This window comes from Pogona vitticeps, chromosome 4 (genome assembly GCF_051106095.1).
Source record: "Pogona vitticeps strain Pit_001003342236 chromosome 4, PviZW2.1, whole genome shotgun sequence".
Classification (NCBI taxonomy): domain Eukaryota; kingdom Metazoa; phylum Chordata; class Lepidosauria; order Squamata; family Agamidae; genus Pogona; species Pogona vitticeps.
This window is the reverse complement of record NC_135786.1, coordinates 120,121,582-120,133,544: the sequence shown is the minus strand read 5'-3', so window position 1 is coordinate 120,133,544 and position 11,963 is coordinate 120,121,582. Positions and strand designations below refer to the sequence as shown.

The 11,963-nt window shown below is 41.4% G+C and overlaps 1 protein-coding gene and 1 long non-coding RNA gene across 5 annotated transcripts in view; one reads left to right on the top strand and one right to left on the bottom strand.

Annotated features, from left to right (window-relative positions):
• The first annotated feature begins 337 nt into the window (after nt 1-337).
• On the top strand, nt 338-517 carry LOC144588885 (uncharacterized). Its single transcript, XR_013544628.1, has 2 exons — nt 338-398; nt 451-517. It is a non-coding gene; the product is annotated as an uncharacterized LOC144588885 (long non-coding RNA).
• A 1,770-nt stretch (nt 518-2,287) lies between these two features.
• The window catches only part of ASTN1 (astrotactin 1), a 448,149-nt gene continuing 438,473 nt past the window's right edge, over nt 2,288-11,963 (bottom strand). For all 4 annotated transcript variants that reach the window (XM_078392393.1, XM_072998206.2, XM_078392391.1 and 1 more), the window contains one exon: nt 2,288-7,220. In XM_078392393.1, coding sequence (XP_078248519.1) covers nt 6,986-7,220 — 235 coding nt within the window. In that variant the 3' untranslated portion in view covers nt 2,288-6,985. The remainder of the gene's footprint in view (nt 7,221-11,963) is intronic.

Below are 11,963 nucleotides of genomic sequence, written 5' to 3'. Positions count from 1 at the left end.
CTATGCAGTTTTCTTAATCTTTCTTGTTTTCACTTCTGTGTTTCATTCTAGACAGTGACCTTTGCTGGAAATGTCTTGGAATCACACTTTAAATTACTGCAGTTGGGAAATATACATTTGTGTCCCAGAAAAACAAGAGTGCATGTTATAGCTGCTGTAAATCTGCTGTGTGGATGGACTTGTGCTAATTTTCATCCAAGGGGGAGATGGTAGCCTCCACTGGCTAGGAGAAGGACATTTGTTGGATTTCTGAGTGAAGAGGTATAGTGCAATATAATGCTTTCAAAGAGTGACAGGATTGTGTCCTGTGTATTAGGAGGTAGCAAATGTGTCTGGTCTCTGCCTGGCTCCAACTGAGGAGAACTTGGCAGGGCTCCTGTCTATGGCTGAGCCCACCTGTGGCACTGGTGGGTGCTGCAGACATGGCCATTTGCCTAGCAACAGGAGGAGAGGGCTGGAAAACTGAGAGAAAGGGGTAGGCAAAGAAGACAGAAGGGCATGCTGCATTAAAAGAAAAGGGGGGCAAAGAAAAGGAGGAGAATTCAGAGGCGAGATGAGTGTGAAAGGCAAGGGAAGACAACCAGAAGAGCAAGAGGGGAAGATGCTGGGTCTGTAAGGAGAAAAGGGGGCAGGTGGGCAGTGAGACAACAATGCAGGCTGAGTGTGCAAGACCAGAGAGATCTGCTGCTGGATGAGAGACAAGTGGGACTGAAGAAACTGGATGCTGCTCTTCCCTGCATTTTGTTAGACCTGTCCCTCAGGCCTTTCACTTGTTCCTGGTCCTGATTTCACTGCTAACTACCTACAAGCTGGTCCTACTTGCTGTATTTCTATTCCTGTTCCCCCTCATCTGTTGACCCCTTGAGGGTGATGTAACCTGGTTGGCCTGATGAAGGTGAAATGAAAAATGAAGTAAGGTAGCTGTCACCTTTCAAAGTTGTTTCTTCAAACAGAGAAGAAATAATTCACCAGGCAAATCCAAGACATGTCTGTTCAGAAATACTGTATGCCCTGCTGATTTCAAGTGGGCTTGAAATGTTCTCGCATCCTCACTGCAGCTAAAAAGAAAGGGACAGGGGGCTTGAAGATAAAAATTAACTAGCTGATTTACTCCATTTAAACCTTTTTAAAAAGATAACATTCTACCAACCAGTTATTTAGCAGGGAGAGGATGTGGATCCTGTACCTCCTCCCAAATATCAAAGCAGGATTTTGGCTTTGGAAAAAAAAAGTTGAAGAAGCTTAGCTGTGGGCCTGAAATTATGAATACTGTATCCAGCATCCATTTCTATACAGCCAATTCCACATCCCAGTATACATGCTCCAGTGAAGGAGACATGTGTTTGTCCCCTGACAACTCATATCCCGGATTGGCCTTTAATAATTGTTTGGAACTCTCACAGTTCGCTTTAAAAAAAATCTTTACCCCCTATTTCTAGCTTTTCCAGAAAAAAAATTCTGATTTTTTTAAAAAAAGATTTTCAATAATAATAATAGTAATAATAATGTGCCATCAATTCATTTCTGACATATGGCAACCCTTTTCAGGGTTTTCCAGGTAGAGAATATTCAAAAGTGGTTTATTCTGAAAACTACAGCTATCTCTGTCTAAGAAGCTGTGCCTGGTCCCCAACAGCAGCCATGGAACTTTGGGGACTTTAATATAAATATGTTATTTTGGAGCTACCCATGAGAACTGAGTGCAGAGCTTGAGGAAGGTGAATTATCATTGAAAACTTGTTCTGTTTTTTTGTTTTATTTTCTTAATGGTCAAATAAACATATGATCTATTCCTGCATTTGTATTGTTTTGAAGATCAATACAATTGTCCTGGTTTTTTCTTCTTCCTGAGTCTGCGCAGCTTGCTCAAAGTCACATAGGTTGGCTCTACTTGCAGGAGGCACAAACTCCCAACCTCTGACTCCAGAGCTAGGTATCTAAACAACTGAGCTCTCATTTCAAACCAGACATAAATTCAGAGTGCCCTATTCAAAAGGGATTCACACAATCAGGCTGAAGAGGTATGTATTTCAAATCCCTCTAAGTACACATCAGCCCACATTACTAGCTTATGCAAAAATGTGCAAGGTTTGATTGGCAAATCAATGACATAAGGGAACTCAATTTGAAAAGAAGAAGCTATAGACTAAATATTTCATCCAACACACACAAAAAAGAAAAAAGGTACAGGGGGAGTTATCAGCCGGTCTCAAATTATAAAGACATAGCAATTTCTAACCCTTTGAAATACTAACAGTACTATTTAATATTTAGTTAGTCATCTGGATTTTACAGTGTGTTACAATTATTACTTTATTTTTTTAAAAAGAACAACAGGAATAATACTGCTTTTCCCAACATTACAGCCAGCTCCACCCATCATCGATCTACAGTATCAAAACCTTGCATTGGAGTTTGAAGAAAACACTAGGCAATGACAATAGTACAAAATAAGCCATCTGAGGAAAAGAAATTAACAGATCAATTCATATCCATATTAAACAACCTCACAACAAATACAAGTTAACCATATTAATACAGCAGTACAGAATTTTGCAGAAATCATAATAATAAGAATAAAGTTCAGTTCCATAGAAATCTTTCTTCCCAAAATAATGAAAAAAACCTGACAGCTTATGGTGTTGTTGGGTGTTTTTTTTAAATTATTGACAATATTTCTTTATGTCACCACATACTAGATGCAAATGATGGGGCCAAAATCCTCATAATTCTCTTTCAGGCATATTAAGAATTTCAAGGTTATTTGGACAGTTATTTTCTTCAGGAAAACCTATTTTGAGATGAAACAACAGTTTCCTCTGCTTGCTGAATGACCCAACCTAAGCATGTGTGAACAATCACAGATTGACGGCACCCATATTCAAGGTGGTGGAAGTTATTATCTGTCAGCTTGAGAAAGGTTTGAAACAGAAGTGGACAAAACTGGAATGGAATCAACATTCTTGGAAATGATGGGATCAGCTACAGAGAGTGATATAGTTACTGGATTTGTAGTGAGGTGGAAAAAGCGTCAACTAGAAGTACAAACAGCAGCAACACAGACAGGTGGGGTAGGAAAAACTGCTGTGGCAACTGGGTCACCTTTGTTCATGTAATGATTTTTGTATTCTGCTCCTAAAGCTTAAGTACATGGGTCATACTGCTCAGAAAAACTGTCAGAATAAAGAACTACATTTTTAAAAGCACTACACAAAGAACCTAGTGTGAACTCAAAAAAGGTGGCAAAAAACACAGAAGACTGCCGAAAAGATTGCCTCTCTCTCTCTCTCTCTCTCTCTCTGTGCATTAAAATGAAGCTTAAATGTCTATTAAATGCAAACACTGTTGGGTTGTTTTATGACTAGCAATGGACCAAGGATGCAGGATCCTCTTGACATCTCCCAATGCCACAAAGTCTGCTTTTGATCAGAAAGATATCAAGTTTTAGAAATTCAGTGAATGGTACCCACAAAAAGAGTAACAATAACATCATAAGGAAACCACTCCAGCATTTCTGGAGGAACCAGGTAGGAAATCAGAAGTTTACAACAAGCAAACTCAGAAGTTCTTTGAGCAGAAATTTGACTAAACTGAGGGGAAAGGAAAGAGAAATTGTGCATGATAACATCACTAGACCTACAGGAAAGGCAGTTACATTTTGGAGAACAGACACATGGGCAGTGGATGTATGAAGGAGAAAAATGGGCAGAAGCAAAATGCTTTGTAAGGACAAAGAGAAATCTGGGAAACTTTCAACAGGGGTTCTGCGTGCACCTGGTGCTAGGAATGAGTTTACATGCTTAGCCAATTAATTGTTTAACTGACTCTTTCCCAACAAGGTGTCCTCCTGATGTGTTGGCAAACAACTTCCATGGTCTCCTGGAAACTATAATCCAACATCTCTGGAGGACAACAATAGCAATAATGTAAGTTAATCTGTTAAAAGCTGATTTAAAAGATGCTCCAATTAATTTGGTATCAGAATTCTAAAAATATGATAGGTAATTCTTTTTTTAGTACAAGTAAGTAGAAAGAGTGGCAACAGGAATGATCTTTTGGGAGCTCCCATCATCCTGTTCTACAGTTAAGTGAATACATTTTTCTAACATGATGTCTGGGCAACAAGGGTGTGCAACAAGGGTATGCATCATTATTGTGCTGGCAGAGCAAATCAGCATTCTACAAGGCAATTCTAAAAATGGGGGCAGCCCAAACAAAACATTGTAACTTTGAAACTGGACTTTGCTCTTGCTCTGTGACATATTTAGGGAAGTTATGGGGCAAAGGTTTTTTGTTATGATTTTTTTTAAGGAAAACAGTTCCCCTCTATGCAGAAGTGAACCTAAAATATTTTGAGATTTTAAATAGCTCATATAAATTGAAAAGACCAATCTTACTTATTTTTAAAGAGCTTTTTTTTTTCATTTGTAAAAGATCCAATACTGACCCTCAAAAAAGCTCTTTCAAAAAGAAAAAACAGCAACCACTTTATAATAAACTGAATATGCATGGAACACACTTACCTCCAAGACTGTTCCAAGTAGATTTATTGTTGCACCTTCATGTGCTAGGAGGGATTTGTTTGGAGGAAAATGAAAGGTCACAGAAAAAGACAGATTTTCTTTAAAAAGTGGGAAAAAGCATACTTAGTTTAAAGAAAGTAATGGCATGACAGTGCTTCAGAAAGCGACATTTTGCCATGTATCTCTGGGGAATTCACATATAGTTTTGTAAAATATATTCAAAGTATTTCTGCAATACATTTGGAAGCAATTCAGGCTGCTAGGGCTGAAATATTGATTCTCAAAAAAAGGCCCTAAAAAAAAAGAAAATTGTGACTAACTTATAAACTAGGCATCATGGAACAGGCTTACCAGCAAGAGTGTTCAATTGTTTTGTGTTTGGGTGAGAAGTGATTAACTGATGCAAAAAGGAGAACTTCTGAGATTTTTCCCTTCGTAAATGGTAGGGAGCACAAGAGGATATCCTGTAGACCACTGGGTCCCGAGATGTTCTTGAATTACAACTCCCAGAAATCCTGGTCAGCAAAGCTAGTGGTGAAGACTTCTGGGACTTTTAGTTCAAAAACATCTTGGTACTCAAAGTTGGGAACCACTGCTGCAGACCATCTTGATTGCTGCCATTGTTGTTGCCTTTTGCTATGTAAAGCCTGGCATCCTTTTTCCTGCTGGTAATGCAGACACAATATTGTGCAGCAATATCAGTCCGTTTCCTGGCATTTTAAATCACAGATACATATATTCTACATTCATAAACTGGAAGGTTTTTTAAAGAATTAAAACTGAAAATAAATATTTGTCCCAGGATCAATGTTTAATTCATTTGAAAGTTTATGATTGCTGCAAATAAAACCTTGCAATTCATTATCTGAAGCCTCTATAACAAAGTAATGGCTCTGCTTACAATATCCTATATCATCAGGGGTAACGAGCAGCAATTTGTTCACATATCCTGAACACTCAGCAGGATAGCTCATTACCAGTTATGATAGAGACTTAATTTCTGCAGAACCCTCCCTTTTGATTTGCCTCAAAAAATCTGATGGGCGTTGAACAGAATGCCACCTGCCCTTTTCAGTGCATCTGTTACTTCCTGGATAATTGGCTGCCTTCAAGATGCCAGTCACAAAACACAATTCCATCACTTCTAGCTTTTCTTATTGAAACAAACTGAAAAACACAAGCATTTAGGAGGTGCTCTCTGGGATGACTGCTGGTTATGTTCAGCAGCTAGTGTCAGTGCCGTGACCTGAAAGTTGAGAAAATCTGTTACCTTCTCTGGATTGTCATCCTTTGGAAGGAAAGCAAATAACTGATAATGTGTACCTTTTGCCTGGAACATTGGAAGCTGGCTTTTAAGCCTGCTCTGGCTCTCCTGTGGTCCCTTGGGGCCATATACCTTTCTTTGACAATTTCCCAGGTTTTATATGGGATTTCAGATGGGAAACATTACTTACTTGAAGAATTGCACAAACCACTAGTACTGGACACCACACTTCAAGAAGGATGTTAACAAATTGGAACAAGTTCAGAGGAGGGTGGCAAGGATGATCAGGGGCCTGGAAACCAAGCCTTGTAAGGAAAGGCTGAAAGAACTGGGCATGTTTAGCCTTGAGAAAAGAAGACTGAGGGGTGATATGATAGCACTTTTCAAATATTTGAAAGGCTGTCATACAGAAGAGGGGCAGGATCTGTTCTCAGTCCTCCCAGAGTGTAGGACACACAGCAATGGGCTCAAGTTAAAGGAAGCCAGATTTCGGTTGACTATCAGAAAAAAATCCTAACTGTAAGAGCAGTACAGCTGTGGAACCAGTTGCCTCAGGAGTTGGTGAGTGGAGGCATTCAAGAAAAACTTAGATAATCACCTGGCAGATATGCTTTGATTGTATTCCTGCATTGTGCAGGGGGTTGGACTTGATGGCTTTGTAATCCCCTTCCAACTTCAGTTTTCTAGGTTTCTATTTTTCTATTCCAATCACATTTTTCCTTTGCTTTGAACTTGCATCCACTCTTCTTTCTGCTGCTGAATTGTTCCATTCCAAAAAAGAGCTTCCTTTATTTTGTTGGCCTTGGTTATTGTATTTCAATTCTACTGGGTGTTGGGGAAGAACAGCCTGTTATTCTTTTACCCAGAGTGAAGCAGGGTTTTCTCCACATAACACACATATGCAGTTAAGCCTCCCCACATCTGTCTTCAGCAAAATCAGCACAGCAATTCCCCATCCAGAACAGCAAATACTGGGTCCCACATAATCTAGCAAATGTGAAAAGGCTGTTGATCATGTCAAACCATGTTAGCCAATGCAAAGAACATAAGCTTCTCTCTTTCTAAACAACACTGTCTTCATAGATCAGTCTGGTGTACTGAAGATCCATATATAAAACCCACCCAACGTGCATCTACAAACTCCCTGGTCTCCCCCCTGCTTCTGATGAAGTTCTTTGACTCCTTCTCTTGAGTCTGTTCAGTTTTCTTTGTCCCCATAGTCATTGTACAGGACAGTCAGTGTTTGCTCTTCACAGGTCTTCTTGAGGTCCTGGCTTAGCTCCAACCAAGTGAATCCATATGGCTTGATCTCACTGTAGCGGCAGGCAAGGAATTTGAGTGATGTACGCTGAAGACCAATCTTGGGCTCCTGTAAAAGGCCATGGCACCAGGCACTGAGGTCCCCAAGCTGGGATAGGATGAGGCCGGCTTTCCTGCAGAGGGTAGAAAAAGACAGTGCACCTGTGAATGAGTGTATCAGAAAGGAAATTGTAGTGGAAAAGATGGACACTGAAAGGTGGAAACAAGGAGAAGGAGGCAAATGAGATAGGTGGAGGCTCAACTGTGCTATCAAACTCCCATCGGTGACAAATACTCTATATCAGTGGTGTCCAACCTTGGCCCTCCAGATGTTCTTGGACTTCAACTCCCAGAAGCCTTCACCACCACCTCTGCTGGCCAGGATTTCTGGGAGTTGAAGTCCAAGAACATCTGGAGGGCCAAGGTTGGACACCACTGCTCTATATCCTCTCATCATATAAGGAGATGTTTGAGTCAAGTCACAGCCCAGCAAAGCAGGCAGCCTGCCTACTTTCAGATGTCTAGTTTACAAACTTGCCTGTTTTTTATTTGGTTATTGTTCTTTTTCTTGCAACTGCTATTGCTAGAAAATGACTTGAAAGGTAAATAGCTTTCTGAAGTTCAACAGTGCTGTTCTTCCCAGCTATCTCAATCTATAGCCAGACAACAGCCTCTGAAAGCCAAACCAGATGGACATCCCCCCCAAAATTATATTCCCCCACCAATGAAAGGATTGGGTCTACAGTGTGAGGAGAGGAGTCCAGCCTCTGCTCTCCCCAACAATTTTTCCAGTGAAATTTGTATTCTGAAGCTGTTCTCTGAGTAAACATACAGATAAACATGATTTCTCTGCCATAGCACACAACCCACAGTGTGTGTGTGTGTGTGTGTGTGTGTGTGTGTGTGTGTGTGTGTGTGTTTCATTGAAAAAATAAATAGGAAACAGAAGTTCCCTGGTGCTATATCTATAACCAAGAAGAATTTCAGACAGAGGTCTCCTGTCAGCAGCTAGAAGGTAAAAAGGTAAAGGTAAAGCTTCCCCTTGACAATTTTTGTCCAGTCGTGTCCGACTCTAGGGGGCAGCGCTCATCCCGCTCTTCAAGCCATAGAGCCAGCGTTTGTCCGAAGACAATCTTTCCGTGGCCACATGGCCAGTGTGATTTAGACACGGAACGCTGTTTACCTTCCCACCGAGATGGTACCTATTTATCTACTTGCATTTGCATGCTTTCGAACCGCTAGGTTGGCGGGAGCTGGGACAAGCAACGGGCGCTCACTCCATCGCGTGGATTCGATCTTACGACTGCTTGGTCTTCTGACCCTGCAGCACAGGCTTCTGCGGTTTAGCCCACAGCGCCACCACGTGGGTAGTTTGTACATATTCAATTTTTGTTCTTAACTGATTTTCCATGGTAAATAAGCAGTAAGAAAAATAATGGAAAAAGTAGCAGAGAAACAGGGGAGGGTTATGAGTGGACAACAGTGATTTATTTATTTATTTATTTAGTATTTATTTATTTAGCATCTACTCTGGGCGGCTCACAATGAAGTGGAATAAAAACAATCAAATAATATCAATTTAACAACAGTAAGAAAATCATTCAAGAGGGGAAAAAAGGGATAAATCAGGTGGTGACCGGAGGAACCTTCATATAATTCAGCAAGAGGGTAATAAAAACTGCATCTGGAACTACCCCAAGTGAGACTTCCCTAGGGATGCTAGATACATGGGTACCAAAAGGAGGACATAGAAAGACAAAAAAGAGGACAGAGGAGGGCGTATTGAATGTTTCATTTGAATTGTTCTGGATTAAACCCGCAATCAATACAAAGTTTTTAAAATAGCTGCCAACAACTGTCTCTTAGTGAACTGACCAAGAAACAGTCATGTTAAAATATAAAAATAAATTCAATGGAGGCTTTTTTCAAAATACCAAAAAACATTATTTGAACAGCCAATTGTACCCAAACCCAGCCCAGCCTGGCTGCGGGATCCCCCGGCCACTTGCACTCTGCACAGGCTCAGAGACAGCCTTGCTAATCTGGATGTCCAAACAAGGCTCTGGTGCAGGCAGGGGGAAAGTGGCACCGGGCAAAGCTAAACAAGGCAGCTTCCCCTCCCCTGAGGGTCATAAGTTCAAGGCTGGGAAGTGTGGGAGTTGGAGTCCCCAAAAGGGACTTTGAATATACACAGTCCGGCTGCTCGCCTTCCCATCGATGCGCTCAGGTGCTGCTTGCTCCTGCCTGGCTCAGCGGGCGGTGCTCCACTCGCGCTGCCTTTCTGGGCTCCACGTGGGCTGGGCGGGGATGATTGCTGAGCACCCGCGGTAGCAGGAGGGGGTGAGGGCTGCGCTCTGGCGCTGGCAGCAGCTACCTGGGATGGGTAGGTGCGGGGAAAGATGGGAAGGGGGAGTCCTTCCACTTCTCCCCCTCCCATCCAAAATTATAAAATATACAAAAGCCTGACATTTTAAAGGTTTTTATATTTGCCTGCCTGCCGGAGGACATGTCTTCCTTTTGCCTAATGTTTGGCAACCCTAGACTCCCCCAACTGCTTTTTGAAAAAAGCAGGAGAGAAAAGTCAGAGGCAGTTTGAGATCATTTAGCCATTGAAATCATTATTTCATTTAGTGAGATCACTGCAGATGATGGCAGCAGTGACGAAATGAAAAGATGAACAGAGACATCACCTTGCCAACAAAGGTCTGCATAATCAAAGCTATGGTTTTTCCAGTAGCGATGTATGGAAGTGACAGCTGGACCATAAAGAAGGCTGACCACCAAAGAATTGATGCTTTTGAATTGTGGTGCTGGAGGAGACTCTTGAGAGTCCCCTGGACTGCAAAGAGATCAAACGTATCCATTCTGAAGGAAATCAACCCTGAGTGCTCACTGGAAGGAGAGATCCTGAAGCTGAGGCTCCAATACTTTGGCCATCTCATTAGAAGAGAAGACTCCCTGGAAAAGACCCTGATGTTGGGAAGGTGTGAAGGCAAGAAGAGAAGCGGATGAGAGAGGATGAGATGGCTGGGCAGTGTCATCGAAGCTACTAACATGACTTTGGCCAAACTCTGGGAGGCAGTGGAAGAGAGGAGGGCCTGGTGTGCTCTGGTCCATGGGGTCACAAAGAATAATACATGACCTAACGACTAAACAACAACAAAAATAGGTGAAAGTTGTTGGAGGCTTTGGTGGATATCCATTTTTTTTTCTTTTGGATCCCAATATTGCCCGTGCTCCAATAAATTCTAAACACAGATTTTCAAATAAGTATCTGCAAAGTATGCTGGAACAGTGGAAAAAATGAGATGGTCATGCACACTGTAACAACAGTACCGTATTTTAGAGTAAGCACCCCATTTTCTATCTCACTGCTATCTAGATAAGCAGTGTAGGCAATCTAGTGATTAAACATAGGAATCTGCAAATTATTTGCCTTTTCAGCTACAAGACCAAATGATCTGCTCAGAACTGGAAGATCCAGCAAGCCAGTGTTGCTTCCAAGTTTTATTACATTCCCATAGAGACTTCTTAGAGGTGATGAAATGTTCATTTTCAAGTGGCACTGGCTGCTAATGTTTGATTCCCATCTGTCAACTCTAATTTCAGATAGCTTCTTGAAAAGGAAATTAGCTCTCTTGAATCCTTCCTGGCTGCTTTAAAAATCATGTCGTATAAACCAGAAAAAAAAGACTGCTTACCTCTAACATTTGTTCATGGAATGGTCATCTCTGCATTTACACATATGGATCTACTTCTGCACAGAGTTACCATCTGGAACCTTCTGGACTGAGTATAACACATGTGCTGGTGGGCTGCTCTTCCATTCAAAAGCAGGACAACACAATGGCAAAGCATCCATTAACAGTCAGTGCAAAAGGTGCAAGGAAGGGCAGATTATATGACTGCACAGATGTCCACTCAGAGAGTAAACACTATAGGAAAATAACCTGTTTTTCCTCTCTGTGGTCTTGTGCATTCACACATATGGGCAAATAGCCATTTTAATCTTCAAAGGCCTCTACAAGGCAGGCAGGTAGGCCCTGGAACTCACTGGAATACAAAAGAGAAGCTCTCCCGAAAGAAGCAGGCCTCCAAGATCTGATGTTGATACATTGGAGTAGGAGGAAGGTCGGAGGTTGAGATGACACAATTTGGGTAAGAAAACTTTCTGCAGAAATGCAGTGGAAGCTGTCATTGTTCTGCTGGAGTGGCTTCTTGGAGCATTTGGCAAGGGAGTCTTAACCAGATGGCATTACATCATGCCTGTCACCACAATCCATTTGGTGAAGTGTTGTGAGGAGACTTGTATTCTTTTCTTATGGACCAGAATGAGTCAAAATGAATGACAAAGAGTTACAAAAACAGAGTTGTTCTGTGTACATAACATGTGAATGCTGTTTTGATATCTAGTGCATGCAAGGTGTTTATCAGAAGGGCCGAAGCTGATGGATTAAGGTTGGAAGAACAATGTCTTGAGATGTGAAAGACTGAGATGACATTTGGGAGGAGTGTGAGGTCTGGTTGAATGATGACTTTGGATAACAGTGTACAGTTGGTTCACCCACGATGAACAGAGTTCTCATGCATGGTATGTTGTAGTAATAGCCACAGCAAAAGTTAATTTGCCTGTTACAAGTTTCAACAGGGGAAACCAGAGGCTCCAAAGGCAGCTCCAGTGAAAGGACTAAAGCTGTAAAGAATTTCCCACCTGGGAATTTTTCACCTCTGAGAACATGAAAAGGAAAAATATTGTATGGCATGTAGAGACAGGTAGGCTAATAACACAGCTAGATAAACTTTAATGGAGGAAAACAATAAATCTTTCTCCTACAAGGACTACAGAAACTGCAAAACTTAATAAAAGAGAACAATTT